This window comes from Panulirus ornatus, chromosome 47, assembly GCF_036320965.1.
Source record: "Panulirus ornatus isolate Po-2019 chromosome 47, ASM3632096v1, whole genome shotgun sequence".
Classification (NCBI taxonomy): Eukaryota; Metazoa; Arthropoda; class Malacostraca; order Decapoda; family Palinuridae; genus Panulirus; species Panulirus ornatus.
The window spans coordinates 9,400,886-9,422,606 of NC_092270.1; the positions used below are offsets into that span (position 1 = coordinate 9,400,886).

The 21,721-nt window shown below is 41.5% G+C and overlaps 1 protein-coding gene across 6 annotated transcripts in view; it reads left to right on the forward strand.

Moving 5' to 3' along the window:
- Positions 1-9,617, forward strand: part of Polr2I (RNA polymerase II subunit RpII15) — a 63,315-nt gene extending 53,698 nt beyond the window's left edge. For all 6 annotated transcript variants that reach the window (XM_071689723.1, XM_071689720.1, XM_071689719.1 and 3 more), the window contains one exon: positions 9,144-9,617. In XM_071689723.1, the coding sequence (XP_071545824.1) occupies positions 9,144-9,299 (156 nt within the window). In that variant the 3' untranslated portion in view covers positions 9,300-9,617. The remainder of the gene's footprint in view (positions 1-9,143) is intronic.
- Positions 9,618-21,721: the final 12,104 nt, after the last annotated feature.

The window sequence follows — 21,721 nt, forward strand, 5'->3', positions numbered from 1 at the left end:
CCCATATCTCTTTATAAGAATCATTTGTTTCATTATGTTCAATTTCAAAACACCACAGTTCAACCTTGCAAAGATATAAACATGTTAGGCGTGCCTTTCTCTTCCTCTCTCTCTTGGAAACACCATATAGATATCATCACAAAGTCTGCATCATAAAAGCTGGAAACTTTGATTCATTTTCTTGTGAGCACCTATTTTAAATGTACAGGGGTTTATCCATCCAAGTAGGAAATACTGCTCACTCATCTTGGGGAGGTGGCCTCATGCTCCACGTCTCTGGTAGCCAGAGTGGAATCAAAAGCCTCCCATCCCATTAATTCTAGCATCACCTCTCATCAGCCTTACCTTTCCTTACACCACAGTGTTACCTCTCTCTCACTCCATTTTAGATATTATTTTGGTCATTGTTCTAATGAATGATTTGCATGTGTCCGCACCCCAAGGTTTGGACCAGTAGCATGTGTCTGGCTGATGCTTCTGACAGCTTTGTGTGGAAACCGGTCGCTTGAGGATTGGCTTTTATGATACCTCCTCCTTTCCTTAAACAGCTAAACCATGGTATTCTCTTCTGTCTCTCTCTCTCTCTCTCTTCATGTGATCTTTCTTCTTTTAGGCATCAGATCTGTGAATGTTTGCAGAACCCTGATTAACTTCTACTTCCTCCTCAGCGGCATTTTTCTTTCACCTGAGATGGCCTTGATTGGGGCATATTTGTCTGTGCTGTGTCAGTCACAAAAAAAAAGGAACCATATGTTGTTAAATGATAAAATTTTGATCTAAAGAAGATTTAATTAAGAAGCTAGTAAGTGGCTTAGACTTCTCAGATATTGCCAGCTCTGTGTTTGATATGCAATAATCTCTGGTGCTTGCTTTATATCAGGCAAAAAGCTTTAGTAAAAAAATATTATATGTGTGCCTTATTGTACTCCTTTCATGAAATTTTGCTTTGCTGAAGTTGTGTGTGATGATAATACTTCAAATTATATCATATATCCATAATATTGGTGTTACTTGGTACCACGTACAAGTGAAGTCACTTTTGGTGTGGCTGTATCATTGGGAGTACAACCTTATCAAAAAGCATCTTGCTCCAGAGGAGTCTGTGTTTTTCTGCTACTGAAACTAGTGCAACCTTGGGCTGTAGGAGATCATAAAAAGGACCTTTTCTTAGAAATTGGTCCTGGGTAATTATGAATTAAAGATTAAATATCCCAAACACTGAGCAGCATTTCTATTTGTCTGTGTATCTTTCTATCATCATTTATTCCATTTCCGGTATACATTGGGTGGATGAGGTACATAAAGCCTCTAAAGATTAATTCAAGCACATTTGCAACCTATGCCCACTATTCAAAGTGATGAAAATTAATTCAGGCACATTTGCAGCCTATGCCCAGTATTTTAAAATGAAATATAGACTTCCACACCTGTATAGTATAGGCATATTGTATTTCTTCACCTTGCACACTAAATTGATTCATCTGGTAAAACTTTCCCCATGCACACCACATCCATATACAGAGGACTTTTATTGCATATTCATTGTGTACCATTCAATTTTTCCTCAGACATCAATTGAAATATTCATAACCCAAATCAGTTCTTTTACTGTGGCTATCCATCTCTTCTGTCATCTGCCTCCTGTCCTGACACTATTGTATACTTGACCAACTTTTCATTTGCCCTATGTTCTGCATGATCATTATTTATGTATTTATATATTTTGCTTTGTCGCTGTCTCCCGCTTTTGCGAGGAAGTGCAAGGAAACAGACGAAAGAAATGGCACAACCCACCCCCATACACAATGTACACACACACACACCCGCACATGCAAATATACATACCTATACATCTCAGTGAACACATATATATACACACACAGACACACACATATATACCCATGCACACAATTCACACTGCCTGCCCCTATTCATTCCCATTGCCACCTCGCCACACATGGAATACCATCCCCCTCCCCCCTCATGTGTGTGAGGTAGCACTAGGAAAAGACAACAAAGGCCCCATTCGTTCACACTCAGTCTCCAGCTGTCACGCAATAATGCCCGAAACCACAGCTCCCTTTCCACATCCAGGCCCCACAGAACTTTCCATGGTTTACCCCAGACGCTTCACATGCCCTGATTCAATCCACTGACAGCACGTCAACCCCGGTATACCACATCGATCCAATTCACTCTATTCCTTGCCCGCCTTTCACCCTCCTGCATGTTCAGGCCCCGATCACTCAAAATCTTTTTCACTCCATCTTTCCACCTCCAATTTGGTCTCCCACTTCTCGTTCCCTCCACCTCTGACACATATATCCTCTTGGTCAATCTTTCCTCACTCATTCTCTCCATGTGCCCAAACCATTTCAAAACACCCTCTTCTGCTCTCTCAACCACGCTCTTTTTATTTCCACACATCTCTCTTACCCTTACATTACTTACTCGATCAAACCACCTCACACCACACATTGTCCTCAAACCCTGCATGGCACAAGGTAGCACTGGGAAAATACAATAAAGGCCACATTCGTTCACACTCAGTCTCTATCTGTCTTGTTTAATGCACCGAAACCACAGCTCCCTTTCCACATCCAGGCCCCACAAAACTTTCCATGGTTTACCCCAGACGCTTCACAAGCCCTGGTTCAATTCATTGACAGCACGTCAACCCTGGTATACCACGTCGTTCCAATGCACTCTATTCCTTGCACGCCTTTCACCCTCCTGCATGTTCAGGCCCCAATTGCTCAAAATCTTTTTCACTCCATCCTTCCACCTCCAATTTGGTCTCCCACTTCTCCTCGTTCCCTCCACCTGACACATATATCCTCTTTGTCAATCTTTCCTCACTCATTCTCTCCATGTGACCAAACCATTTCAAAACACCCTCTTCTGCTCTCTCAACCACACTTTATATTACCACACATCTCTCTTACCCTTTCATTACTTACTCGATCAAACCACCTCACACCACATATTGTCCTCAGACATCTCATTTCCAACACATCCCCCCTCCTGTGCACAACTCTATCTATAGCCCACGCCTTGCAACCATATAACATTGTTGGAACCCCTATTCCTTCAAACATACCCATTTTTGCTTTCCAAGATAATGTTCTCGCCTTCCACACATTTTTCAACGCTCCCAGAACATTCCCCCCCTCCCCATCCTGTGACTCGCTTCCGCTTTCATGGTTCCATCCACTGGCAAATCCACTCCCAGATATCTAAAACACTTCCTCCAGTTTTTCTCCATTCAAACTTACCTCCCAATTGACTTGTCCCTCAACCCTACTGTATCTAATCTTGCTCTTATTCACATGTACTCTTAGCTTTCTTCTTTCACACACTTTACCAAACTCAGTCACCAGCTTCTGCAGTTTCTCACCAGAATCAGCCACCAGCACTGTATCATCAGTGAACAACAACTGACTCACTTCCCAAGCCCTCTCATCCACAACAGACTGCATACTTGCCCCTTTCTCCAAAACTCTTGCATTCACCTCCCTAACAGCCCCATCCATAAATGAATTAAACAATCATGGAGACATCATGCACCCCTGCCGCAAACTGACTTTCACTGGGAACCAATCATTTTCCTCTCTTCCCACTCGTACACATGACTTACATCCTCGATAAAAACTCTTCACTGCTTCTAGGATCTTCCCTCTCACACCATATATTCTTAATACTTCCACAGAGCATCTCTATCAACTCTATCATATGCCTTCTCCAGATCCATAAATGTTCCATACGAATCCATTTGCTTTTCTAAGTATTTCTCACATACATTCTTCAAAGCAAGCACCTGATCGACACATCCTCTACCACTTCTGAAACCACACTGCTCTTCCCCAATCTGATGCTCTGTACAGGCCTTCATACTCTCAATCAATACCCTCCCATATAATTTCCCAGGAATACTCAAAAAATTTATGCCTCTGTAATTTGAGCACTCACCTTTATCCCCTTTGCCTTTGTACAATGGCACTATGCACGAATTCCGCCAATCCTCATGCACCTCACCATGAGTCATATTTATTATTTTATTTATTTTGCTTTGTCGCTGTCTCCCGCGTTTGCGAGGTAGCGCAAGGAAACAGACGAAAGAAATGGCACAACCCACCCCCATACACAATGTACACACACACACGCCCACACACGCAAATATACATACCTATACATCTCAATGTATACATATATATACACACACAGACACATACATATATACCCATGCACACAATTCACACTGCCTGCCCCTATTCATTCCCATCACCACCTCGCCACACATGGAATACCATCCCCCTCCCCCCTCATGTGTGCGAGGTAGCACTAGGAAAAGACAACAAAGGCCCAATTCGTTCACACTCAGTCTCCAGCTGTCACGCAATAATGCCCGAAACCACAGCTCCCTTTCCACATCCAGGCCCCACACATCTTTCCATGGTTTACCCCAGACGCTTCACATGCCCTGATTCAATCCACTGACAGCACGTCAACCCCGGTATACCACATCGATCCAATTCACTCTATTCCTTGACCGCCTTTCACCCTCCTGCATGTTCAGGCCCCGATCACTCAAAATCTTTTTCACTCCATCTTTCCACCTCCAATTTGGTCTCCCACTTCTCCTCGTTCCCTCCACCTCCGACACATATATCCTCTTGGTCAATCTTTCCTCACTCATTCTCTCCATGTGCCCGAACCATTTCAAAACACCCTCTTCTGCTCTCTCAACCACGCTCTTTTTATTTCCACACATCTCTCTTACCCTTACATTACTTACTCAATCAAACCACCTCACACCACACATTGTCCTCAAACATCTCATTTCCAGCACATCCACCCTCCTGGGCACAACTCTATCCATAGCCCACGCCTCGCAACCATACAACATTGTTGGAACCACTATTCCTTCAAACATACCCATTTTTGCTTTCCAAGATAATGTTCTCGACTTCCACACATTCTTCAAGGCTCCCAGGATTTTCGCCCCCTCCCCCACCCTATGATTCACTTCCGCTTCCATGGTTCCATCCGCTGCCAGATCCACTCCCAGATATCTAAAACACTTTACTTCCTCCAGTTTTTCTCCATTCAAACTTACCTCCCAATTGACTTGACCCTCAACCCTTCTGTACCTAATAACCTTGCTCTTATTCACATTTACTCTTAACTTTCTTCTTTCACGCACTTTACCAAACTCAGTCACCAGCTTCTGCAGTTTCTCACATGAATCAGCCACCAGCGCTGTATCATCAGCGAACAACAACTGACTCACTTCCCAAGCTCTCTCATCCACAACAGACTTCATTCTTGCCCCTCTTTCCAAAACTCTTGCATTCACCTCCCTAACAATCCCATCCATAAACAAATTAAACAACCATGGAGACATCACACACCCCTGCCGCAAACCTTCATTCACTGAGAACCAATCACTTTCCTCTCTTCCTACACGTACACATGCCTTACATCCTCGATAAAAACTTTTCACTGCTTCTAACAACTTGCCACCCACACCATATATTCTTAATACCTTCCACAGAGCATCTCTATCAACTCTATCATATGCCTTCTCCAGATCCATAAATGCTACATACGAATCCATTTGATTTTCTAAGTATATATATATATATATATATATATATATATATATTTTTTTTTTTTTATACTTTGTCGCTGTCTCCCGCGTTTGCGAGGTAGCGCAAGGAAACAGACGAAAGAAATGGCCCAACCCCCCCCATACACATGTATATACATACGTCCACACACGCAAATATACATACCTACACAGCATTCCATGGCTTACCCCAGACGCTTCACATGCCTTGATTCAATCCACTGACAGCACGTCAACCCCGGTATACCACATCGCTCCAATTCACTCTATTCCTTGCCCTCCTTTCACCCTCCTGCATGTTCAGGCCCCGATCACACAAAATCTTGTGTTTCCATGAGTCATACATACATTAAATAATCTTACCAACCAGTCAACAATACAGTCACCCCCTTTTTAATAAATTCCACTGCAATACCATCCAAACCTGCTGCCTTGCAGGCTTTCATCTTCTGCAAAGCTTTTACCACCTCTTCTCTGTTTACCAAATCATTCTCCCTAACCCTCTCACTTTGCACACCACCTCGGCCAAAACACCCTATATCTGCCACTCTATCATCAAACACATTCAACAAACCTTCAAAATACTCACTCCAACTCCTCGCATCACCACTACTTGTTATTACCTCTCCATTAGCCCCTTTCACTGATGTTCCCATTTGTTCTCTTGTCTTACGCTTTTTATTTACCTCCTTCCAAAACATCATTTTATTCTCCCTAAAATTTAATGACACTCTCTCACCCCAACTCTCATTTGCCCTCTTTTTCACCTCTTTTACCTTTCTCTTGACCTCCTGCCTCTTTTATACATCTCCCAGTCATTTGCATTATTGTGTGTGTTTGTGGTCTCAGAAGTGGTAGAGGATGTGTGGATCAGGTCTTTGTTTTTGAAGAATGTATTTAAGAAATACTTAGGAAAACAGATGGATTTGTATGTAGCCTTTTGGGTCTGGAGAACGCATATGATATTGGTCGATAGAAATGCTTTCTGGAAGGTTTTAAGAATATATGGTGTGGGAGGTAAGTTGTTAGAAGTTGTGAAAAGTTTTTACCAAAGATGTGTCGGAGGTGGAGGGAACGAGGAGAAGAGGGAGACCAAATTGGAGGTGGAAAGATGGAGTGAAAAAGATTTTGTGTGATCGGGGCCTGAACATGCAGGAGGGTGAAAGGAGGGCAAGGAATAGAGTGAATTGGAGCGATGTGGTATACAGGGGTTGACGTGCTGTCAGTGGATTGAATCAAGGCATGTGAAGCGTCCGGGGTAAACCATGGAAAGCTGTGTAGGTATGTATATTTGTGTGTGTGGACGTGTGTATGTACATGTGTATGGGGGGGGTTGGGCCATTTCTTTCGTCTGTTTCCTTGCGCTACCTCGCAATACGCGGGAGACAGCGACAAAGTATAAAAAAAAAAAAAAAAAAAAAAAAAATAAGGCATGTGTTTGAGTAGGAAGAGAGGAAAGTGGTTGGTTCCCTGTGAATGTTGATTTGTGGCAGGGGTGTGCAATGTCCCCATGATTGTTTAATGTATTTATGGATGGGATGTTTAGGGAGGTATGCATGAGTTTTGGAGAGAGGGGTGGGTATGCGTTCTGTTGTGGATGAGAGGGCCTGGAGAGTGTGTCAGTTGTTGTTCACCAATGATAACTGTAGTGGCTGATTCAGGTGAGAAACTGCAGAGATTGGTGACTAAGTTTGAAAAAGTGTGTGAGAGGAGAAAGTTGAGAGTAAATGGGTTCAGTAGGGTTGAGGGACAAATTAATTGGGATGTACGTTTGAATGGAGAAAAGTTGGAGGAAGTGAAGTGTTTTTAGATATCTGAGAGTGGACTTAGCAGTGGATGAAACCACGGAAGCAGAAGCTAGTCACAAGGTGGGGGAGGGGGCAAAGGCTCTGGGAGCGATGAATAATGTGTGGAAGTGGAGGACATAATCTCAGAGAGCAAAAATGGGTATGTTTGAAGGAATAGTAGTTCCAGCAATGTTATTTGGTTGCGAGGCATTGGCTATAGATAGGGTTGTACAGAGGAGGGTGGATGTGTTAGAGATGAAATGTTTGAGGATATTATGTGATGTGAGGTGGTTAGATCGAGGAAGTAATGAAAGGGTAGGAGAGATGCGTGGAAACAAAAAGAGAGTGATTGAGAGAGCAGAAGAGGATGCATTGAAATGCTTTGGACATACAGAGAGAATGAGTGAAGAAAGATTGACAAAGAGAATATATGCGTCAGAGGTGAACAGAACAAGAAGTGGAAGACCAAATTGGAGGTGGAAGGATGGAGTGAAAAAGATTTTGAGCTTCAGGGCCTGGACATACAGGAAGGTGAGAGGCGTGCAAGGAATAGTGTGAATTGGATCGATGTTGTATACCAGGGTCGACATCCTGTCAGTGGACTGAACCAGGGCATGTGAAGTGTCTGGGGTAAACTGTGGAAAGGCCTGGAAGTGGATAGGGGGCTATGGTTTCGGTGCATTACACATTACAGCTAGAGACTGAGTGTGAATGAATGTGGCCTTTTTTGTCTGCTTTCCTGGCTTTACCTTGCTGGAGCAGGGGGTAGTGATGCTGTATCCTGTGGGGCGGGATAGTGACAGGAATGGATGAAGGCAAGCAAGTATGAATATGTACATGTGTATGCATATATATGTTGATATGTATATGTAGTCATATGTGCATATGTGGGCATTTATGTATATATATGTGTATATGAGTGGATGGGCCATTCTTTGTCTGGTTCCTGGTGCTACGTTGTTGACTCAGGAAACATTGATAAAGTATAATTATTATTATTTATTACCCTTAATTGATAATGAAATGCTTATGTAATGTTTTTCAGTTATAAAACTTCTAAAATATCAAAGCAAATTAACATTTGGTAACCTGTTTCAGGCCATACATGAGAATTAGATAAGGGAAATTTTTGGCCTGGAACATAACTCTCTATAACATGGTTTTCAGTTACAAGGTATTCTACTATAATGACAGATTACTGTGAACATAACCTTGCTGTTCTTCAAGAAGCCCTTGTAAATACATTAATGGAGACCAGTAATCTCTCTTGACAAGTCATCATAGTATGCAAAAAGAAGCAGTTACATAAGCATACTGGATACTTTTATGATATAGAATTTGTGCACCCGGTCCAGAGAGTACAGTTGAGAACATTTAGTGGTAACAGATAGCTAAGTAGATAATCCATTCAAGAATATTCAGAGTGATCTTATCAAAACTTATTTTTTAAAATCTTTCTTCATCTTATTGATTGTCAACGATCATAGAGTTACACCTGCATTTAAGGTTTGAAAGTATGTTTGTAATAAATCCCCATCCTTTAATGTTTGTGGGAGCTAGCATCTCTTTTCACCTTGAAAAAAGTTTGGTTTTCGGTATGGCATGTCACATATAACGATAGCTTGAGCTTCCTTCCCATTCGCTGTCACCTTTGCATTTTTTCCCTTCGTCTTTATGTACTGTATCTCTTAATTAGAATTACAAAATTGACATCAATCTTTCCAAAGGATCCTACATTGCCTCGCACAGATGACCATCCCTGCCCCCGCTGCAATTCACGTGATGCTGTGTTCTTTCAAGCTCAGACAAGAAGAGCTGAAGATGAGATGAGACTGTATTATGTGTGCTGCAACACAGAATGTACGCACCGCTGGACTGAGTGAATTATATTAATTCAAGTAAATCTTGGTATATACAACTTAAATTTCATGTCAAAAATTTGTACATGATCTGTTACAAACAGTGACACTTTTTTTTTTTTATCTAGATAGGCATAAATACTTATTAAATTTGCTATTTTTGAATATTGTATTTTATTACCAACAACAATGAGTACTACTTTTATCACATCTGTACATGGGTACTATAAGTGATCTTCTGTATGCCTAATTTGTTGTTACACTAACAGTGGTTGAATCTGCTCTCTCTGCACCATAACCTATTCTGAAGTCAGATAATAAAATTGCAGCATCATCATTTAATAATTTTGTAGTATTTTTCTGCCTTCTAAACCTGAATATGGTGATGTTGGACTTTCCATAATCCAGACATCTTGAAGACCTGTCCGTATAAGAAAAATGATAGAGAAAAAAGGTATGCATACTTTTTATATATTTTGTTATATTGATGCAACTTTAGTAGGTATTAGTTGGTAGGCAGCCACAGACCAGGGAGGTAGGTTACCAGTACTACCCACCCTGAGAGGGTTAGTGATGGCTGTATAGTGATTTAGCACTTCAGTGGATGTCAATTTGCACTTTTCTGCCTCACCTACTTGTGGACTGGTGGCATTCTGTCCACAAACAAAATCTCTCCTTGTCTTGTCATATATAACACTTGACAACACTGAACTCACACATCTCGTTCATTGTTACTAAATTTTTCCTGTGGTAAGTGCTGTGCACTAGCCCTGCCTTTTGGCAAAATGGTAGGAACAATAGATAGGATAGTAGTTGAAAGGAGCATTAGGTAGAGGTAATTGGTTGGAGCATTAGGTAGAGGTAATTGGTTGGAGCATTAGTTAGAGGTAATTGGTTGGAGCATTAGCTAGAGGCAATAGGTTTGACCATCAGGTAGAAGTAGTCAGTAAGAAGATTAAGTAGGAGCCTTTGAAAACACTGTCAGTTGCCTGTTAAGGGTGAGGCACTAAAGGCTAAAAAGTAGCATTGGAGTTCACCAGTTTTGGAGACTCATTTTCTGTGGCCACCCATATAGGGAGTTCCTGTAGGGAACGGGTGTCATGAGACATAGAGCGATAGAATTTGAAGTATTAACATTTTTTGTTTCATGAGGTTTCTATGAATTCATTACATAATTTTTTTGATTTCTTTTGAAGTGTTAATTTAGCTTTTCTGTGTTTTAATGTACTGCAGGATTCCTGTTATGATGGCTTCAGTAGTGGTTGCAACAGATTGAAAAAAATCCATGTGCAAGTTATTCTTTTTCTAGAATGGCAAAATATTTCAGAAGACCTTAAGGTATTTTTTATTAGTGCATTTTATATCATGGCAAAATCCTTTTTAGTTTGTATCCCACGCTCTAGCAAAGTATGTTTCAGTTGATATCCCACTCACCTGTGTTTAGTTTGTAAACGAAAACATGTCATCGTGTGCTTGGTCTTGCCATGGTTTGTCAATGCTTTTACCAATTATATCCTTCCCTTATAGTAATTGTAGTCTACAGTGAATGTTAAAGGTAGTCAGGGAAACACAGAATCATATGCTAAATTTGGTAATTCATTTTTTTTTCATATACACTTTGTCGCTGTCTCCTGTGTTAGTGAGGTAGTGCAAGGAAACAGACGAAAGAATAGCCCAACCCACCCACATACACATGCATATACATACACATCCACACTCACACATATATATACCTATACATTTCAACGTATACATACGTATACGCAGGAGGGTGGATGTGCTGGAAATGAGATGTTTGAGGACAATGTGTGGTGTGAGGTGGTTTGATCGAGTAAGTAATGTAAGGGTAAGAGAGATGTGTGGAAATAAAAAGAGCGTGGTTGAGAGAGCAGAAGAGGGTGTTTTGAAATGGTTTGGGCACATGGAGAGAATGAGTGAGGAAAGATTGACCAAGAGGATATATGTGTCGGAGGTGGAGGGAACGAGAAGTGGGAGACCAAATTGGAGGTGGAAAGATGGAGTGAAAAAGATTTTGAGTGATCGGGGCCTGAACATGCAGGAGGGTGAAAGGCGGGCAAGGAATAGAGTGAATTGGATCGATGTGGTATACTGGGGTTGACGTGCTGTCAGTGGATTGAATCAGGGCATGTGAAGCGTCTGGGGTAAACCATGGAAAGTTGTGTGGGGCCTGGATGTGGAAAGGGAGCTGTGGTTTCGGGCATTATTGCATGACAGCTAGAGGCTGAGTGTGAACGAATGGGGCCTTTGTTGTCTTTTCCTAGCGCTACCTTGCACACATTAGGGGGGAGGGGGATGGTATTCCATGTGCGGCGAGGTGGCGATGGGAATGAATAAAGGCAGAGAGTGTGAATTGTGTGCATGGGTATATATGTATGTGTCTGTGTGTGTATATATATGTGTACATTGAGATGTATAGGTATGTATATTTGCGTGTGTGGACGTGTATGTATATACATGTGTATGGGGGTGGGTTGGGCCATTTCTTTCATCTGTTCCCTTGCGCTACCTCGCAAACACGGGAGACAGCGACAAAGCAAAATAAATATAAATAAATGTATATATATGGTTGGGCACATGGAGAGAATGAGTGAGGAAAGATTGACCAAGAGGATATATGTGTCGGAGGTGGAGGGAATGAGGAGAAGAGGGAGACCAAATTGGAGGTGGAAAGATGGAGTGAAGAAGATTTTGTGTGATCGGGGTGTGAACATGCAGGAGGGTGAAAGGAGGGCAAGGAATAGAGTGAATTGGAGCGATGTGGTATACCGGGGTTGACGTGCTGTCAGTGGATTGAATCAGGGCATGTGAAGCGTCTGGGGTAAACCATGGAAAGCTGTGTAGGTATGTATATTTGCGTGTGTGGACGTATGTATATACATGTGTATGGGGGTGGGTTGGGCCATTTCTTTCGTCTGTTTCCTTGCGCTACCTCGCAAACGCGGGAGACAGCGACAAAGCAAAAAAAAAATATATATATATATATATATATATATATATATATATATATATTTTTTTTTTTTTTTTCAAACTATTCGCCATTTCTCGCGTGAGCAAGGTAGCATTAAGAACAGAGGACTGGGCCTCTGAGGGAATATCCTCACCTGGCCCCCTTCTCTGTTCCTTCTTTTGGAAAATTAAAAAAAAAACGCGGGGAGGATTTCCAGCCCTCGCTCCCTTCCCTTTTAGTCATCTTCTACAACACGCAGGGAATACGTGGGAAGTATTCTTTCTCCCCTATCCCCAGGGATATATATATATATATATATATATATATATATATATATATATATATATATATATATATATATATATATATATATCCACGTATTCCCTGCGTGTCGTAGAAGGCGACTAAAAGGGAAGGGAGCGGGGGGCTGGAAATCCTCCCCTCTCATTTTTTTATTTTAATTTGGCATCCATATATGTAGTTAGTAGAACTCGTAGTGAAATTGATGTTTGTCTTGTTTTTTACATTGTTATCCCTGGGGATAGGGGAGAAAGAATACTTCCCACGTATTCCCTGCGTGTCGTAGAAGGCGACTAAAAGGGAAGGGAGCGGGGGGCTGGAAATCCTCCCCTCTCGTTTTTTTTTTTTAACTTTCCAAAAGAAGGAACAGAGAAGGGGGCCAGGTGAGGATATTCCCTCAAAGGCCCAGTCCTCTGTTCTTAACGCTACCTCGCTATCGCGGGAAATGGCGAATAGTATGAAAAAAAAAAAAAAAAAAAAAAAAATTTTATGTACTCCAGTACATTGCAGCTGAGGCCCTTGTATATGATTATGAATATGAAGAAACCTGTATTAAGTAATAGGAAGGTATGAACATTTATAAACCCTAGTATGTAATTTATTATCCCTGGGGATAGGGGATTAAGAATACTTCCCACGTATTCCCTGCGTGTCGTAGAAGGCGACTAAAAGGGGAGGGAGCGGGGGGCTGGAAATCCTCCCCTCTCGTTTTTTTTTTTAATTTTCCAAAAGAAGGAACAGAGGGGGCCAGGTGAGGATATTCCAAAAAAGGCCCAGTCCTCTGTTCTTAACGCTACCTCATTAATGCGGGAAATGGCAAATAGTTTAAAAAAAAAAAAAATATTATATATATATTTATTTAATTATTTTGCTTTGTCGCTGTCTCCCGCGCCTGCGAGGTAGCGCAAGGAAACAGACAAAAGAAATGGCCCAACCCACCCCCACACACATGCACACACACACATGTCCACACACGCAAACATACACACCCACACATCCCAACGTACACACATATATACACACACAGACACACATATACACACATGCACACAATTCACACTGTCTGCCCCTACTCACCCCCATCGCCACCCCGCCACACACGGAATAACATCCCCCTCCCCCCTCATGTGCGCGAGGCAGCGCCAGGAAAAGACAACAAAGGCCCCATTCGCTCACACTCAGTCTCCAGCTGTCATGCAATAATGCCCGAAACCACAGCTCCCTTTCCACATCCAGGCCCCACAAAACTTTCCATGGTTTACTCCAGACACTTCACATGCCCTTCTTCAATCCATTGACAGCACGTTGACCTTGGTATACCACATCGTTTTCCAATTCACTGTATTCCTTGCACGCCTTTCGCCCTCCTGCATGTTCAGGCCCTGATCACTTAAAATCTTTTTCACAACATCTTTCCACCTTGAGTTTGGTCTCCCACTTCTCTTCGTTCCCTCCACCTCTGACACATATACCCTCTTTGTCAATCTTTCCTCACTCATTCTCTCTGTAAGACCAAACCATTTCAAAACACCCTCTTCTCTCTCAACCACACTCTTTTTATTATCACACACCTCTCTTACCCTTTCATTACTTACTCGAGCAAACCATCTCACACCACATATTGTCCTCAAACATCTCATTTCCAACACATCCACCCTCCTCTGCACAACTCTATCTATAGTCCACACCTCACAGCCATATAACATTGTTGGAACAAATATTCCTTCAAACATACCCATTTTTGCTTTCCAAGATAACGTTCTCGACTTCCACACATTTTTCAACGCTCCCAGAACTTTCGCACCATCCACACCCTGTGACTCACTTCCCCTTCTATGGTTCCATCCGCTGCCAAATCCACTCCCAGATATCTAAAACATTTCACTTCCTCCAGTTTTTGTCCTCTCTTACTTACCTCCCAATTGACTTGTCCCTCAACCCTGCTGTACCTACTAACCTTACACTTATTCACATTTACTCTCAGCTCTCTTCTTTCACACACTTTACCAAACTCAGTCACCAGCTTCTGCAGTTTCTCACATGAATCAGCCACCAGTGCTGTATCATCAGCGAACAGCAATTGACTCACTTCCCAAGCCCTGTCATCCACAACAGACTGCATACTTGCCCCTCTCTCCAAAACTCTTGCATTCACCTCCCTAACAACCCCATCCATAAACAAATTAAACAACCATGGAGACATCACGCACCCCTGCCGCAAACCTACATTCACTGGGAACCAATCATTTTCCAATCTTCCTACTCGCACACATGCCTTACATCCTCGATAGAAACTTTTCACTGCTTCTAACAACTTGCCTTCCACACCATATATTCTTGATACCTTCCACAGAGCATCTCTATCAACTCTATCATATTCCTTCTCCAGATCCATAAATGCTACATACAAATCCACTTGCTTTTCTAAATATTTCTCACATACATTCTTCAAAGCAAACACCTGATCCAAACATCCTCTACCACTTCTGAAACCACACTGCTCTTCCCCAATCTGATGCTCTGTACATGCTTTCACCCTCTCAGTCAATACCCTCCCATATAATTTCCCAGGAATACTCAACATACTTATACCTCTGTAATTTGAGCACTCCCCTTTATCCCCTCTGCCTTTGTACAGTGGCACTATGCATCCATTCTGCCAATCCTCAGACACCTCACCATGAATCATACATACATTAAATATCCTTTCCAACCAGTCAACAACACAGTCACCCCCTTTTTTAATGAATTCCACTGCAGTACCATTCAAACCTACTGCCTTACCGGCTTTCATCTTTCGCAAAGCTTTTACTACCTCTTCTCTGTTTACCAAATCATTCTCCCTAACCCTCTCACTTCGCACACCACCTCAACCAAAACACCCTATATATGCCATTCTATCATTAACACATTCAACAAACCTTCAAAATACTCACTCCATCTCCTTCTTACATCACCACTACTTGTTATTACCTCCCCATTAGCCCCCTTCACCGATGTTCCCATTTGTTTTCTTGTCTTATACACTTTACTTACCTCCTTCCAAAACATCCTTTTCTCCCTAAAATTTAATGATACTCTCTCACCCCAACTCTCATTTGCCCTCTTTTTCACCTCTTGCTTCTTTCTCTTTGACCTCCTGCCTCTTTCTTTTATACATCATCCAGTCATTTGCACTATTTCCCTGCAAAAATCGTCCAAATGCCTCTCTCTTCTCTTTCACTAATAATCTTACTTCTTCATCCCACCACTCATTACCCTTTCTAGTCTGCCCACCTCCCATGCTTCTCATGCCACAAGTCATCACTGTTTTGCTAAATACAACCCATTCCTCCCCCTTTCCCCTTACGTCCTTTGCTCTCATCTTTTTCCATTCTGTACTCAGTCTCTCCTGGTACTTCCTCACACAAGTCTCCTTCCCAAGCTCACTTACTCTCACCACTCTCTTCACCCCATTTTCTCCTCTTTTCTGAAAACCTCTACAAATCTTCATCTTTGCCTCCACAAGATAATGATCAGACATCCCTCCAGTTGCACCTCTCAGCACATTAACGTCCAAAAGTCTCTCTTTCATGCACCTATCAATTAATATATAATCCAATAATGCTCTCTGGCCATCTCTCCTACTTACATACGTATACTTATGTATATCTCTCTTTTTAAACCAAGTATTCCCAATCACCAGTCCTTTTTCAGCACACGAATCTACAAGCTCTTCACCATTTCCATTTACAACACTGAACACCCCATGTACACCAATTATTCCCTGAACTGCCACATTACTCCCCTTTGCATTCAAATCACCCATCACTATAACCCAGCCTCTTGCATCAAAACTACTAACACACTCACTCAGCTGCTCCTAAAACACTTGCCTCTCATGATCTTTCTTCTCATGCCCAGGTGCATAGGCACCAGTAATCACCCATCTCTCTCCATCCACTTTCAGGTTTACCCGTATCAATCTAGAGTTTACTTTCAGAGACTCTATTACATACTCCCACCACTCCTGTTTCAGGGGTAGTGCTACTCCTTCCCTTGCTCTTGTCCTCTCACCAACCCCTGACTTTACTCCCAAGACATTCCCAAACCACTCCTCCCCTTTACCCTTGAGCTTCGTTTCACTCAGAGCCAAAACATCCAGGTTCCTTTCCTTAAACATACTACCTATCTCTCCTTTTTTCTCATCTTGGTTACATCCACACACATTTAGACACCCCAATCTGAGCCTTCGAGGAGGATGAGCACTCCCTGCATGACTCCTGTTTCCCCTTTTAGAAAGTTAAAATACAAGGAGGGGAGGGTTTCTAGACCCCCGCTCCCGTCCCCTTTAGTCGCCTTCTATGACACATGAAGAATACGTTGGAAGTATTCTTTCTCCCCTATCCCCAGGGATATTGGTAATTCATATGGTGACAGTCCCTTCCCCTGGTAACCCTCTCAACCCCATCCCACTTTATCACCCTCTCTTGCCTTCATTGCCACATTTTTTTGGAAGTTTTCATTAGATATTATCTAACTTTTTTGATGAGAACATGTTAAGTTATTCCTGTGATGTTTTACGAATTACGAGTTAAGTATGGAAATTTCCTGCAGAGTAATGTAACCCCCTTATAAAATGGGTTTCAGCTCATTTAACAATAAACCACTTAGTAACAGGTTTTGAGAAACACCCATCCCCCAATTGCTTGTATATAATAGTTGTTAGGCAGCCAACGACCAGGGAAATACTATCCGCCTGGGTATTGGAAGGGTTAGAGATGGCTGTGTAGAGACAGCACTTCACTGGTTGTCAAATTGCATTTCCCTGACTCAGTTAGCTGTCCCTTTTTTTTTTTTTTTCTCACCCAGAGATGGACTACTGGCATTCTGTCCACAAACCTACAATGTCTCCCTGTCACAGATAACACTTGACAACACTTAGCTCATAGACTATGAGCTCATTCTTCATAACTAGATTTTCCTGAGGTGAGCTCTGTGTGTTATCCTTGCCTTTTTGCAAAATCTTTGGTGCAATAACTAGAAATTTAGATAGGAACATTTAGGCAGGAGCATTAGGTGGAAGTATTAGGCAGGAACATTAAGCAGGAGCATTAGATAGTAGTAATCAGTAGGAACATTAGGTAGGAACCTCTGCAAACACTGCACTAGAGTTGCCCTCTCCCGGTTGCCTGCTGAGGATGAGGCACTAAAGGCTAAGAAATGGCACTAGAGTTCACTGGTTATGGAGATACTGTTGCCATGGCCACCCCTTTGAGAGATTTCCAGGTGGGAACAGGTGTTTGAGATGTAGACAGAATAGACATTGCTCTGTGGGGGCTTGCAGTTCTGCAACCATGCCTGAGAACTTGGCAAAGAAGGCACCCAGGAAAAATATGTCACCTTAAAAGAAAAGTTAGAAATTATATAGAAACCATATGAAGTGGCTTTGAAAGATGCTAAGTAGGTAATATCTGGTGTCCAGCCAACAACCAGGGAGGTATTTTACCAGTTCTACCTGCTTGGTTATTGAGAGGGTTCGTGACAGCTGCATAGTGAACCAGCACTTCAGTGGTTGTCAAGTTGCACTCCTCTGACCCAGATAGCTGTCTTTTGTTTCTTCCTCACCCACATATCAACTACTGGTGTCTTGTTCACAAACATACAATCTCTCCTTGTCATACATAACACTTGACATCACTTAACACAACTCATTCTTTGTAACTAGATTTTCCTATGGTGAGCTCTATGTGCTAGCCTAGCCCTTCAGCAAAATGGTAGGAGCAGTAGACAGATGTAGTAGGCAGGAGCATCAGGTAGAAACACTAGTAGTAGTAGTAGTAGTAGTAGTAGTAGTTAGAAGGAACATTAGGCAGAAGCAATAGGTAGAAGCAGTCAGTATGAACATTAAATGGGAGCCTATGCAAACACTGTGCTAGAGTTGTCCTTTCCCTGGGAACTGTTAAGGGTGAGGCACTAAAGGCTAAGAAGTGGCATGAGTTCACAACTTATGGAGACTATTACCGTGGCCATCCCCTTTAGAGAGTTCCAGTTGGGAACAGGTATCAGAGATGTATAGATAGATAGATTGATTTGAAAGATGTTAACTGAAAAACTGGCAGGTGAACTTTGCGACATTTAAGCTGCCCACATATCAGTTTGCTAGTATCTGCAACAAAATTTTGCTCTCTGAATTCTGTTTGCTTCACAATACTGTGTAAGTACCATACAGTTTCACGTGTTAAAGACTGCATGGTGACGAGTGTTGATAGGTTATACTTTCCATGAACTATTGCAGTATCTACAAGTAATAATTTTTAGAATATCTAAGCATCTCTCTGTTTACCATGTTGTAGGTATTCTTATATTTTTAGTAATTTCTTGAGCTTTAAGTGAGACCTCTCAATTCAAATGATAATTTTGGTCTTGAAAATGGTGGTGCAAATAAAAAAAAAAAGTGCATAAATCAGATACTGTAATTAATGGAGATTAGGGGATCTTGCTGTTAAGACAGTATCAAATATTTTACTTGTGAAAAAAAATATAGTATACATGTACTGGAAAATGTAAAATACTGTAGATTATATACTGAACAGTGAATTAATGAAAATAGGAAATAAACTTAATTTCAACATTTATGTGTATGATTATTGCTGTTTCCAAACTACTTGCTTATGAAGAGGGAGGAGGTGAATGAAGTAGTTACTCTGGAAGGGGGTCTTCTGGGTCACATGTCATAATTGACATAGTTGGTGGTGATGTTCAAGTAAGTTTGGCCATTATGTCACTAGATGTCATTGGCTGGTCGTCCTTATATAAGAGTGCCTTTTTTCTTCAGAAAGGAATATAGTGTTGTCTGTTTATCCCTCATTGTCTTCTCATGATGGATTTCTTCATAGCACCTGATGTCAACTAGGATATTTCAGGCCACCTAAGAACTCTGTTCTGTGTTTGGGTCATCCTCATCAAATAAAGCAAGAATGTGCTTCTCACATGGCACTGGCAACTTCACACAACCTCACTGCCAGCCTAATTTTGATTTTGTTATTCCAATTAAGCCCGTGTAAATAAGGAAAAAGTGTAGATGGACCTTGCACATTATTCTTATAATGTGTAATTCAAATATGCATAAATTGAGAGGTCTCTGTACTTCTTTTATCCCTTTTAGACAAGCATATGAAATACCTTGACTTCCTTTGAAATGTATATGAGTGTCTTGTTATTAAATGTTTTCAGTATTAGTCTCTTTTATTAGTAGTTAAAAAGTTTAGCTTTTATTTTCAAACAGTGGTATGGCAATGCACTGATTAAAATGTTCTTGCTATATAAAGAAGCATGACATGTTAAAGGGATTTATAGGCTACACTTCTTACAAATCATTGCAGTTCCCACAAGTAAATTCTTATTCTTAATCATTTTGATTTTTATTCTTTTATTATCAATAATTTAATGAGCTTATTCTGTGATTTACACAGGCATTAAACAAATGTGTTCTTCCTTCAAAACGTCATTGTCTTATCAGGTTTTTGCAAAGGGGGTTAAAGGTGAGTGCTCAAATTACAGAGGTATAAGTTTGTTGAGTATTCCTGGGAAATTAAATGGGATGGTATTATTGAGAGGGTAAAGGCATGTACAGAGCATCAGATTGGGGAAGAGCATTGTGGTTTCACAAGTGTTAGAGGATGTTTGGATCAGGTGTTTGCTTTGAAGAATGTATGTGAGAAATACTTAGAAAAACAGATGGATTTGTATGTAACATTTATGGATCTGGAGAAGGCATATGATAGAGTTGATAAAGATGCTCAGTGGAAGGAATTAAGAGTATGTGATATGGGAGGTAAGTTGCTAGAAGCAGTGAAAAGTTTTTATCGAGGATGTAAGGCATGTGTACAAGTAGGAAGAGAGGAAAGTGATTGGTTTCCAGTGAATGTTGGTTTGTGGCAGGGTGCGTGATGTCTCCATGGTTGTTTGATTTGTTTATGGATGGGGTTGTTAGGGAGATGAATGCAAGAATTTTGGAGAGGGGCAAGTATGCAGTCTGTTGTGGATGAGAGAGCTTGGGAAGTGAGTCAGTTTTTGTTTGCTAATAATAAAACACTGGTGGTTGATTTGGGTGAGAAACTGCTGAAGTTGGTGACTTGAGTTTGGTAAGAGTGTGAAAGAAGAAAGCTGAGAGTAAATGTGAATAAGAGCAAGGTTATTAGGTCCAGTAGGGTAGAGGGACAAGTAAATTGGGAGGTAAGTAAGAGTGGAGAAAACTGGAGGAAGTGAATTGTTTTAGATATCTGGGAGTGGACTTAGCAGCAGGTGGAAGTGGAAGTGAGTCACAGGGTGGGGGAAGGGGCGAAGGTTCTGGGAGCATTGAAGAATGTGTGTAAAGCGAGAATTATCTCGGAGAGCAATAATGGGTATGTTTGAAAAATAGTGGTTCCAACAATGTTATATGGTTGTGAGGCATGGGCTATAGATATAGAGTTGTGCGGAGGAGGGTGGATGTATTGGAAATGAGATGTTTCGAGAATATATGGTATGAGGTGGTTTGATCGAGTAAATAATGAAAGGGTAATAGAGATGTTTGGTAATAAAAAGAGTGTGGTTGAGAGAGCAGAAGAGGGTATATTGAAATGGTTTGGTCACATGGAGAGAATGAGTGAGGAGAGATTTACAAAGAGGATATATGTGTCAGAGGTGGAGGGAATGAGGAGAAGTGGGAGACCAAAGTGGAGGTGAAAGGATGGAGTGAAAAAGATTTTGAGCGATTGGAGCCTGAACATACAGGAGGGTGAAAGGCATGCAAGGAATAGAGTGAATTGGAACGATGTGGTATACTGGAGTCGACATGCTGTCACTGGATTGAAGCAGGACATGTGAAGCGTCTGGGGTTGACAATGGAAAGTTTTGTAGGGCCTGGATGTGGAAAGGGAGCTGTGGTTTGGGTGCATTACACATGACAGCTAGAGACTGAGTGTGAATGAAAGTGGCCTTTGTTGTCTTTTCCTAGCACTACCTTTGTGGACACGGGGGAAGGGGGGTGCCATTTCGTGTGGTGGGGTGGCGGTGGGAATGGATGAAGGCAGCATGTATGAATATGAACATGTGTATATATGTATGTATACATTAAATGTATAGGTATGTATATGTGCATGTGTGGGCATGAAAGAAGAAAGCTGAGAGTAAATATGAATAAGAGCAAGATTAT